Here is a 12346-nt window from a genome sequence, read left to right as displayed (position 1 = left end):
CTTTTTATCATTATATAATGCCCTTCTTTGTCTTTCTTTATAGCCTTTGTTTTAAAGTATATTTTGTCTGATATGGTATTGCTACCCTCGTTTTCTTCTCGTTTCTGTTTCATGAAATATCTTTTTCCATCCTCTCACTTTCAGTCTCTGTGTGTCTTTAGTTCTGAAGTGAGTCTTTTGTAAGCAGCCTAGAGATGGGTCTTGCGTTTTTATCCATTCAGCCACCCTATTTCTTTTGATTGGAGCATTTCGTTCATTGACATTTAAAGTAATTGTTGATAGTTATGTACTTATTGCCATTTTGTTACTTGTTTTCTGCTTGTTTTTGTAGGTCTTTCTTGTTCTTTTCTTCTGCTTTTAGTTTCTTTTTCTTCCTTTGTGGTTTGATTATTTTCTTTACTAGTATGCTTATGCCTTTCCTCTTCATTTTTGTGTATCTGTTGTAGGTTTTTGATTTGTGGTTACCATGGAATTCCTATATTATGACCTATAACTACATCTACTTGTTTTAAATGGTAGTAATTTAAGTTCACACCCATTTAAAATATCTACCTTTTTACTCCCCTCCTCCACATAGATTCTTACCTTTTATTATAGCCTTTTTTTTCCACTTACAGAAGACCCTTTAACATTTCTTTTAGTGTAGGTTTAGTATTGATGAGCTGTATTAGTTTTTTGCTTGTCGGAGAAGTTCTTTATCTCCCCTTCAATTCTAAATGATAATCCTGCTGGATAGAGTATCCTAGGTTGCAGATTTTTCTCTTTTAGCACTTTGAATATATCATGTCACTCTCTCTGGCCTGCAGAGTCTCTGCAGAGACATCAGCTGATAGCCTTATGGGTATTCCCTTGTAAATGACTCTGTTTTTTTCTTGCTGCCTTCAGAATCCTCTCTTTAATTTTTACCATTTTCATTATGATTTATCTTGATGTGGGTCTGTTTTGGTTCATCTTGTTTGGAACTTTCTTTGCTTCCTGTACTTGGATATTTGTTTCCTTCTTCAGGTTCCAGAAGTTTTCAGTCATAATTTCTTCAAATACATTTCACAACCTTTCTCTCTCTTCTCCTTCTGAAACCCCTATAATGGGAATGTTGGTACACTTGATGTTATCCTAGAGACCTCTTAAACTGTTCTCATTTTTTAAAGTTTGTTTTTCTTTTAATGCACTGATTGGGTGATTTCCATTATTCCATCTTCCAGATCACTTATGCATTCTTCTTTATCACTTAGTTGCTATTCATTCCTTCTAGTGTGTTTTTTTTAAGACAAGCTTTTATTCATCTTCTTTTTTATTAATTTATTGATTAATTAATTTATTTATATTTATTTTTGGCTGTGTTGGGTCTTTGTTGCTGCATGTGGGCTTTCTCTGGTTGTGGTGAGGGGGGCTACTCTTAGTTGTGGTTCACAGTCTTCTCATTGCAGTGGCTTCTCATTGTGGAGCACAGGCTCTAGGCCTACAGGCTTCAGTAGATGTGGCACATGGGCTCCGTAGTTGTGGCTTGCGGGCTCTAGAGCGCAGGCTCAGTAGTTGTGGTGCACAGGCTTAGTTGCTCCATGGCATGTGGGATCTTCCCAGACCAGGGCTCCAATCCATGTCCCCTGCATTGACAGGCAGATTCTTAACCACTGAGCCACCAGGGAAGTCCCCCTTCTAGTGTGTTTTTCATATCAGTTATTGTATTCTTCAGTTCTGACTGGTTCTTTTTTATATTTTCTAGTTCCTTGTTAAAATTCTCACTCTGCTCATCTATTCTTTTCCCTAATTCAGCTCACATTCTTATTACTAATGCTTTGAGTTTTTTATCTTATAAATTGTTTATTTCTGTTTCATTATTTTTTCCATGGGTTTTTTCTTTCTCTTTCAATTGAGATGCATTCCTGTGTCTTTTCATTTTGCTTAACTTTCTCTGTCTCTATGAATTTAGGTGAAACAGTTACCTACAGCTATCTTTTTTTTTTTCTGTATGCGGGCCTCTCACTGTTGTGGCCCCTCCCGTTGCAGAGCACAGGCTCCGGACACGCAGGCTCAGAGGCCATGGCTCACGGGCCCAGCCGCTCCACGGCATGTGGGATCTTCCTGGACCGGGGCACGAACCCATGTCCCCTGCACCGGCAGTCAGACTCTCAACCACTGAGCCACGAGGGAAGCCCCTACAGTGATCTTTAATGGGTGGGCTTATGTACAAGTGTCCCTATATAGTCTGCATGTGCCCAGTGCCTTTGGTGGGAGAGCTAGATTTGACGTGAACAGAAGTCACTTGTTTACTCTGGGTGTGCTGGCAGCTATCAACTTGGTAGGAGGTAGGGTTGGAGATGGAGAGGGTAGGGCCATAGCCAGGTGTAAGGCAGGCCTTCTTCTCTGCTCAGAGGCCATCACTGCCCTATTGGGGCAGGGTCATCTCCCAAGTTGCTAGAGCAGAAACCCTAGGTTCAGCAATCAAATCTTGTAGTATTTTATTTATTTATTTATTTTTTATAAACACCACTGCATTGTACACTTTATCTACTATTTATTTATTTATTTATTTATTTATTTATTTATTTATGGCTGTGTTGGGTCTTCGTTGCTGTGTGTGGGCTTTCTCTAGTTGCAGTGAGCAGGGGCTACAGTTTGTTGCAGTGTGCGGGCTTCTCATTGTCATGGCTTCTCTTGTTGCGGAGCACGGGCTCTAGGTGCACAGGCTTCAGTAGTTGTGGCACATGGGCTCAGTAGTTGTGGCTTGCGGGCTCTAGAGTGCAGGCTTAGTAGTTGTGGCACACGGGCTTAGTTGCTCCGCGGCATGTGGGATATTCCTGGACCAGGGCTCGAACCTGTGTCCCCTGCATTGGCAGGTGGATTCTTAACCACTGTGCCACCAGGGAAGCCCTCTTGTAGAATTTAAAAAGATGACTTATCATAACCAAATGGGTTAATTGTACAAATTCAAGTTTAGTACAATATCAGAAAACTAACCAATGCATTTTACCATTTTAACAGAAAATTTCAGAAAAATGCTTCTATAGGTGCAGGAAAAGTAGTGTTTGATAACATTCAACATGCATTCATGTTATAAACTCTAAATAAGCTGAGATCAGAAGGAAATTTTAGTAACTTAATAAAGGTTATCTTCGATAAACATAATACTAAAGGTGAGACTTGAGAAGCTTTACCCTTAAAATAAAGAAAAAGACAGTGATTGCTTTATCACCACTATTATTTAGCAATGCAGAGAAGATCCTAGCCCAGAGCTTATTAAACTAGGCTATGACCCATCACCCCCATGGACATTTGGAAACCTGGGTGGCATTTTTGTATGTAATAATGATGAGACAAATGGGTTGGGTTTGGGGGAGTTAGGCTGGCATGGATACTAAACATCCTACCCTGCATGGGGCAGTTTCATCCAACAATTAATTTTTTGCCCAATATGACAATAATAGCATCCTGATAGAGAAATAATTGAGTCAGTGCAGTAAGACAAGAGAAGAATTAGGTATGAGGATTAGAAAGAAGAAGCAAAACTCTATATGCAGACAATGTACTCATATAGAAAAATCAAATGAAATAAATTATCAGAACTAAGAACCTCAGTTTAATAAGGTATCCTATTATGAAACCAACATACAAATATCGGTAAGTTTTGTATGTATGAGCAATATGTAATTAGAAATATTATTGAAAAATCATATTTTTAATAGCAACAAATAACAAAGTCCCAGGAAAGCACTTAATAAAACATGCACAAGGCATTTATGGAGAAAAATATAAATTGTTCCTTAAGCACATACACAAAGATTTGACAAAAAAAGAGGAACATCATGTTTATAAATGGGAAGACTCATGCTTGAATAAGTATTATTTCTCTCACAAGTATTTTATATCTGCAAGCAACTCTAATCCAAATCTCTACTTGCAGTATAACCATGTATGTAAATCAGCATCTTTTCTCTTCCCAGAAATTATACAAAAGCAACAAGCACAACTCCAAAAGAACTCCCAAGAACAAATTCCATTCTCAGTGAAACTCACGTATATATGAGTCTTTGAACCACTAAATACTTGTAAGGACTGTGGAAAGCAGCTGAGACTAGGTAGCATGGACTGTGGAAGAGGGTCAGGAGAATCTCAGAAAGCTTGAGAAAAAATATGCTTTTTGGAGGCAAATTTGGCAATATTCAGAAATATTTTAAATGATTGTATTTTGTGATTAGTTGCTAGGCTCTAGATCCTTCTAAGGTTCCTAGAGAAATTCATACATGGTCATAATAAGACCAGTATTAGATGTTTGTTGCAGCATTATTATGTGTAATCAAAAAATTAGAACCAATCTAAATGTCAATTTGAGCAGATAGCTTAAATTGTGGTAGAGTCCTACAATGGAAGAATGAAATTACGTCTCTCTATATTGGCATGGCCAGATTCCCAAAACAAAGCTGAATAAAAAAGCAAGTAACAGAATATTTATAGTAAAACATCACATATGTAAATATTAACTTAAAAATAATACTGTATTTTGTTTATGTATAGTTCTTTTTCCTAGCTTTATTTAGACATAATTGACATGTAACATTGTGTAAGTTTAAGATGTACTACATGCTGATTTGGTACACATATATATTGCAAAATGATTACCACAATAAGGTTAATTAACACATCCATCACCCCACATATTTACTGTGTGTGTGTGTGTGTGTGTGTGTGTGTGGTGAGAACATTTAAGATTCACTCTTAGCAACTTTCAAGTATACAATACAGTTTTGTTAAGTGTAGTCAGCATGCTGTACATTAGCTCTCCAGAATTTTTTCATCTTTTCTCCAATTCGCGCTGACTTGGCGCACGTACGTGTCACCAGCTCTTTTTATTTTTTTTATTTTTTTTTATTTATGGCTGTGTTGGGTCTTCGTTTCTGTGCGAGGGCTTTCTCTAGTTGTGGCAAGTGGGGGCCACTCCTCATCGCGGTGCGTGGGCCTCTCACTATTGCGGCCTCTCTTGTTGCGGAGCACAGGCTCCAGACGCGCAGGCTCAGTAATTGTGGCTCACGGGGCCAGCGGCTCCGTGGCATGTGGGATCTTCCCAGACCAGGGCTCGAACCCGTGTGTCCTGCATTGGCAGGCGGACTCTCAACCACTGCGCCACCAGGGAAGCTCCAAGAATTTTTTCATCTTATAACTGAAAGTTTGTACCCTTTGACCACTTTCACCCATTTCTCCCACCACTTTGCCCCTGGCAACCACCAGTATACTCTCTGTTTCTATGAATTCAGTTTTTTAGATTCCAGATATAATGAGATTATACAGTATTTATCTGTTTCTGACTGACTTATTTTGCTTAGCATAATGCCCTCAGGTTTCATCCATGTTATCACAAATGGCAGGATTCTCTTCTTTTTTTGTGACTGAATATATATATATATATCGCTTTATATATATATATCACTTTGTATATATCACTTTATTTACCCACTCATCTGCCAATAGACACTTCAGCTGTTTCCATGTCTTGACTATTGTAAATAATGCTGCAATGAACATGGGGTGCAGATACCTCTTTGATGTAGTGATTTCATTTCCTTCAGCTATATGCCCAGAAGGGAAATGTCTAGGTCATATGGTAGTTCTATTTTTAATTTTTTGAGGAACCTCTATGGAATTCTTATGGAACTATTTGCCATAATGACTGTACCAATTTACATTCCCCCCAACAGTGCACAAGGGTTTCCTTTTCCCCACATCCTTGCCAGCACTTGTTATTGCTTGTCTTTTTTTTTTTTCTTTTGGGTAAGAAGTAGATTTATTAATATCCTTTGTAAAGAGGTTGCAGGAAAATGGGGCTTGAAGAGGGTGGTCATGTCCCAGGTCTCGGGTGAGTTCCTGGGACAGGCCACCAAGTGAGGGTCCTTGGCTTCGCACAAGAAACAATTAAGCCATAGTAAAATGAAAGCAGAGATATACATTCCATAGGCAGAATGCAGTCCATCTTGGAAGAGGAGAGCGTCCTCTCTCTTCTTTTTGATAATAGCCATTCTAACAGGCATGAGGTGATATCTCACTGTAGTTTTGATTTGCAATTCCCTGACGATTAGTGATGTTGAACACCTTTTCATGTACCTGTTAGCCGTCTCTATATCTTTTTTGGGAAAATGTCTATTCAGGTCTTTTGCCCATTTTAAAATCACATTGTTTTTTGTTTTGAGTAATATCTGTTCCTAATACATTTAGAATATAACCCCTTATCAGATATATGGTTTGCAAATGTTTTTGCCCATTTCATAGGCTACTTTTTCATTTTGTTGATTGTTTCTTTTGCTGTGTAGAAGATTTTTGGTTTGATGTAGTCCAGTTTGTTTATTTTTGTTTTTGTTGCTTGTGCTTTTGGTATCATATCCAAAATATCATTGCCAAGACTAATATCAAGGAGCTTTTCCCTTATCTTCTAAGAGTTTTACATTTAAGTCTTTAATCCATTTCAAGTTAATTTTTGTGAAAAATGTAAGATAAGGGTCCAGTTTCATTCTTCTGCATGTGAATACCCAGTTTTCCCAGCACCACTTATTGAAGAGACTGTCTTTTCCCTATTGACTATTTTTGACTCCCTTGTCAAATATTAGTTGACTACACATGCATGGGCTTACTTCTGGCTCTTTATTCTGTTCCATTGCTCTGTGTGTCTGTTTTTATGCCAGTACTATACTGTTCTGATTACTGTAGCTTTGTAATATAGTTTGAAATCAGGAAGTGTGTTTCTTCCAATTTTGTTCTTTCTTAACATTGCTTTGGCTATATGGGTCTTTTATGGTTACATATAAATTTTAGGATTGTTTTTTCTATTTCTGTGAAAAACACCACTGGAATCTTGATAGGGATGTATCTATGGATATCTTTGGGTAGTAGGGGCATTTTAAAAATATTAGTTCTTCCAATCCATGAACATGGGATATATATATATTTTTTACTTGTGTATTCTTCAATTTTTTTCATCAATGTTTTAATAGTTTTCACTGTATAGATCTTTCACCTCCTTGGTTAAATTTATTCCTAAGAATTTTATTGTTTTTGATGCTATTGTAAAATGGAATAGTTTTATTTCTTTTATAGATATTGTTGGTGTGTATAAATACAACTAATTTTCATGTATTGATTTTGTATCCTGCAACTTTATTTATTTATTAGTTCTAACAGTTTTTTTGATAGAGTCTGTAGAGTTTTCTCTACATAAGATCATGTCATCTGCAAACGGAGTTGATTTTACTTCTTCCTTTCTGATTTGCATGCCTTTTTCTTTCTTTTTTTTCTTTTTTTTTTTTTTTTTTTTTTTTTTGCTTGATTTCTCTGGCTAGGGCTTCCAGTATTATGTAAATAGGAGTGGTGAGAGAGTGCACCATTTTCTTTTTCCTGATCTTAGAGGAAAAGCTTTCAGCCTTTCACTGTTGAGTGTGATATTAGCTGTGGGCTTGTCTGTGTAGTTCATGTTGTTTCATATTTGTTTTTATTAGAGGGAGTATAGTGTAATACATAAGACCATAAAGGTCAGATTGCCATTTGCAAATTCTGAGTTTCACCACGTACTAACTGTGACCTTTCTGCAAGTTATTTTGATATTTCTTTGTATTTCAAAATATGGATTTTTCCAATATAGGACATTCCAAGGTGTGATTATTTCATAATCACCTAATATATTCAAATACTTTCTAGCATCTTACATGTAATTAAAATGTCTTCTGGCTGAATTGTTAACAAGAGACAGCGCAGGGCAGATAATAAACTCTGAGGCACATCTGGAGATGTATCCTGATATCATTTCATCCTGTCATAACCCTTGAATTTAAAGAGGACAGGAACTGAAAGGGAGTAAATTAAATACTGGTAGGTACATGAGTTTGTCTGTGTGTTTCTAAAGTGTTCTGCTTCATCTTTCAGGTCGAGGTCTCCCGGCAGGACAAGCTGAGGTAGAGATGATAGAACGTGCCCGGGAGAAGCGTGCTTGGGAAGCCACTCTCCCCCCTCTGAGTGACACCTCCCAGTTTGAGAAGAGGAGGATGATGATGAATGCCATGGAGAGGAAGGAGTGGGCCTTCAGAGAGCAGGAGATCGAAAAGTAGGTTCTTAATCACCCAGATAATTGCTTCAGCACAGATGGGATTAATGTTAATACTTTTAACCTATAGAGCGTTTTCCCAAATGTATGGGTTTAAAAGCAATCCTTAATCTGTAGAGTTAGGAAATTGGGCTTCAGGAGCAATAGCTCTATAATTTTCTCTCCAATAATATAAAAATATATTAAAAAATAATATAAAAAAAATAATATAAAAATATAATATAATATAAAAATATATAATGCCTTCTTTGTGTGTGTAGTTCAGTGTGGAACCCAAATTTAAACAATTCCTCAAGGCATCTCTGATTCTTCTCTTCCATTTTCTCTTTAGGGTCTTACCTAGAATCCCACTGATTTCTGCAAAATGTCTTTCAAACTGTCCCTTTCTGTTCATTCCCAATGTCACAGTCCCTAGTCTTTGGCCCTCTTCCTATCCATCAAACAGCCTCCTGGCTGACCCCATCTCTTTCCCCCAGTACTGGATTCACCGTCAGTACACCTTGGGTTCTAGCTATAGCCAATGAGGCATTTTTCTGTTTAAAAGGCAAACAGTGGAACTTTTCAATTAAGAGATGATCTCATAGTACATAAGTAATAATAATATGCTAAGGTATTTCTGGTTGAATTTTCAGTCATTTTAACTGATGTATTTTCAGTAATGAGGTTGTCTCTGGAATATGTAGAAATGATGAGGACCAAAAAATTACAGCTTCCTAGCAAGAAGGAAAGGAAGGGAAGTTTGAGGGTGCCATTTGTTCCAGGCTGTGCTGAGGTACTTCATTGCTCACAGCAGTACTACCAAGCCCCTGACAGTGTGCTTACACGCAAGCAAGCTAGGGACCAGTAGAGTTAGGGATTCACTGTGGTTCTGAATTCAAAATATGTTTATCCTTTTGCAACACCTTCTGATTAACCCTGAATTCAGACTGTGATATTTGGTAAAAGCTTGCAATTTAATAGAAAATAGTGTTTGGGGCAGAGTAGGTGTCACATACCCAATCCTGTCTGCAGAAATTTAAATTTATTGCTGCAATTTGAAGAGGAATATTCTTGTCAGAAGGACATTAAGAATATTAAAAAATATATCTGGCCAGAATGAAGATATCACCTGAGAACAAGAGTACTTTGGTTAAACTGAGGTTAATTTTAATAATTATATTTTGAGTCCCTCCTCAGGACTGGAAACAGGAAACTGCTTTACCCCGACAGAGCTCCTTATGGACCATTGGAACAGGGGGTGAGGGGTGGAAGGGGGCAGGTGGGTGGGGATGGTGTGAAAGACCTTCAAACCAATAACTCGCAGGCAGGATCTTCAGGTGATGTGCTGCTCTATACACAAAGAGCTAGGGGAACCCAGGCAGGAGAACAGTTAGTTCTGTTTGAGATGGGTAGATATTTGGGAAAATTACTGAGATGAGGTAGCTTCTGAGCTGTATGTAGAAGGATGAGTAAAAAGCTATCAGGTAGATGATAATATCGATGATGATGATGGTGATGGAGATGATAATGATGATATTCATAAAGCATTCAACACTTACAGAGCACTTATTTCATGCTTGAGCTAAGTTCTAAGCCAGTAGTTCTCAGAGTGTGGTCCACAGATGAGTAGCATCAGCACTTACCTGGGAACTTGTTAAAAATGCAAATTCTCAGGTTCCATCCCAGACCTACTGAATCAGGGGGCGGGGCACAGCAGTTTGTGTCATAGCAAGTCTTCCAGGTTATCTGATGTATGCTCAAGTTTGAGAACTACTGTTCTAGCATGTTGTGTACATTCACTCATTTAAGGTTCACAACAACCTTAGGGGATGGATACTATTATTACGTCCATTTTATGACTGAAGAGGCTGAGGTAAGTGATAAAGTTGAGAATTGAACCTAGGATTTCCAACTCTAGAAAGAAAGGGGACTGTTGGTGTGTGCTTATTTTTAAAAACGCCTACTGCCCTGTATTTACTTGTCACTGTTTCCCTACCCTCCCATGTATATTCACTTTGAGAACCTCCACCAGTATAACATGTTTGCTCTGTCTCTAGTCCTTTTGAGCAGAATATTCAGCTCTCTCTGCTGAGGCCGCACTTCTCCCTTGTCAATGTGGCAAATCTCAACCCTTGTTTATCCTCAAGTGCTGAGTTAATGGCTCCTGAAGGAAGGCTTCCCCACCATCCCCCTCCTTCCCTTTGATCAACTGGGAATAGTGCTAGAAGAGGCGCTCTGCCATTTCTTCTCCCACAGGAGTCTTTTCATTCTTTTGGCCTGGTATGTATCTCCCTGTGTTGTAAATGTTGGTTTATATGTCTACTCCACTAGAACAGTGCTTCTTGAGACAATGTATATTACCTTGTCCACCACTGTTTATTCCCTGCCTGGCATAAATATTTGACAAATGAGTGACTGAATAAATTACTGTGTAAATTTTTAAGTAAGAGTAAAATATTCAAATCTCCATTTTAGAAAGGAAAATCTTGATCACTATGTGGAACAAAGATTGGAAGGAGGAAAGCCTAGACTAACAACCAGAGTCCAAGTCAGGAGAGAGATGACAAAGACATGGGCTAGGGAACAGATGTAAGAAGTGTTTTAGAGAAGGAATCATTAGGGGAGGGAAGAAGGCAAGAGAAGGGGTAGGTTTCTGGGGGAATAGAATGAGTGAGGTTTTTTTGAGGTTGTCAGGGGATATAGCTGGAGATTCAAGTACGTAGAAGTTCTAGTTCAGAAATACCTGGGCTGAAGTACAAATTTTGAAGTCATATGTACACATAAGCAAGGTAGTCCTGGGAGAACAAGGTGAAGGTGAGGGGAAGGGAAGCGAAGAATAATTATCTGTATGTGTCAGCTGCTGGCATTTTCACATTCGCCACTTACGGCTGCATGCCACAACCTCATTTTCTCTCACTCCTCCTATTACTTAACCCTCCAGCAATACCAGTCGACCTGGAACTATGCACAAACATTCTGCTGTTCACTTAGGCCCATCTGCCTGGAGAATCCTTTTTTACCCCATCTACCTAGCAAACTCTTTTTTGTCCTTCAGAACTACACCCATACATATTCCTCTTATACAGAGACTCACTCATTGAGTTGCCACCCCAAACCCCCGATTCATTTGTCACACTTTTGGCAGAGTGGTCTTTTTAAGATACATGAATATGATACCAGCCCAAAGAGAAGCTTCTGTTTATGGCAAGTGTTCCCTTTCTCTGTAGTAGGGCACCCTATTTGAGAGATTGTAGACTTCTTTATGTTTTGTGATTTACTTGAAGACTGCAGGAGATTCGCCTGGAAGTTCTAAAAGAGCTGCTGAAGAAGCGTGATGAGAATCAAAATGAAGTAAACATGGCGTGCTTGAATGCCCAGTGGTCTAAACTGCAGGAGGTGAAGGAGGCAAAGTTGGCACAGATTCAGCGCACACATGTATCAGGTGATGGTGCAGTATGAACTGTGAAGAGAATGGAAAAGTTGGCTCTGCTTTGGGTCTTTGACCAAACCTGATTTAACTGTGATATAATTCTTTTTTGGTCCTAGTGTTAGTTAATAGATAAGGAACAGGAGATGAGTTATTTCTCAGAAGTAGAAGGGTGGAGGAAAATTCCTCACTAAGAAAATCAAGTAATGATGTTCTAACAGGTAGTGAAGTTATTGACATTATGGGGCGTGTGTGTGTTTGTGTGTGTAGGTGTTGGGCTCCCCATATTCATGGGCTGAGGCCCTGGATAGAGAGCCCTGTTTCTCAACCTTTTTTTCATTGTTTCCACTAAAAAAGACATTCAGACATCTTTTTTCCAATTCATCCCCCTGCCATGTAACTTTAATACCACAGGTATACTGTATATCTGTTTATGTACTATAAATATATCTGTACTTTATACATAAAAAGAGGAGTCAGTGGAGGATTAAGAATAACTACATTAAAAATTTTAATTAAAATATAAATTAAGAAAATTTAACTTATTAGCATTTAGCTTTATTTGCTATATTTGCTGAGTGACTTTTAATATAATTAATTTACTTATAAAAATTGTAATGCATCGCTTATATATGCAAATTAGTAATTTATACACATAATAGCAATGTAATCACATTAAAAATTATTCAAAATATTTTTCCTAGCAAAACAATTACAAAAAATTAAGTTAATTCCTTAAAAGTTATTTTTAGTGAACTTTTAAACTTTTTCTTGATGTGAGAAAATAACTTTTAACTTAACTAGCTGCACCTATGCATTTAGATACTGTCAACATTTTTTCTTTTCAGTAGTTGACATAA

General features: G+C 37.9%; 1 protein-coding gene across 1 annotated transcript in view; it reads left to right on the top strand.

Annotated features, from left to right (window-relative positions):
* CFAP91 (cilia and flagella associated protein 91) overlaps positions 1-12346 on the top strand; it is a gene marked incomplete at its 5' end in the record, with an annotated part of 159101 nt that overhangs the window by 59345 nt on the left and 87410 nt on the right. The window contains 2 exons of the mRNA XM_082625711.1: positions 7903-8080; positions 11344-11501. Of these exons, the coding sequence (XP_082481837.1) occupies positions 7903-8080; positions 11344-11501 (336 nt within the window). The remainder of the gene's footprint in view (positions 1-7902; positions 8081-11343; positions 11502-12346) is intronic.

Source organism: Mesoplodon mirus, assembly GCF_964341445.2.
Source record: "Mesoplodon mirus genome assembly, chromosome: 6".
Lineage (NCBI taxonomy): Eukaryota > Metazoa > Chordata > Mammalia > Artiodactyla > Ziphiidae > Mesoplodon > Mesoplodon mirus.
The sequence above is the reverse complement of the archived record's forward strand: the minus strand, read 5'-3'. Positions and strand labels throughout refer to the sequence as shown.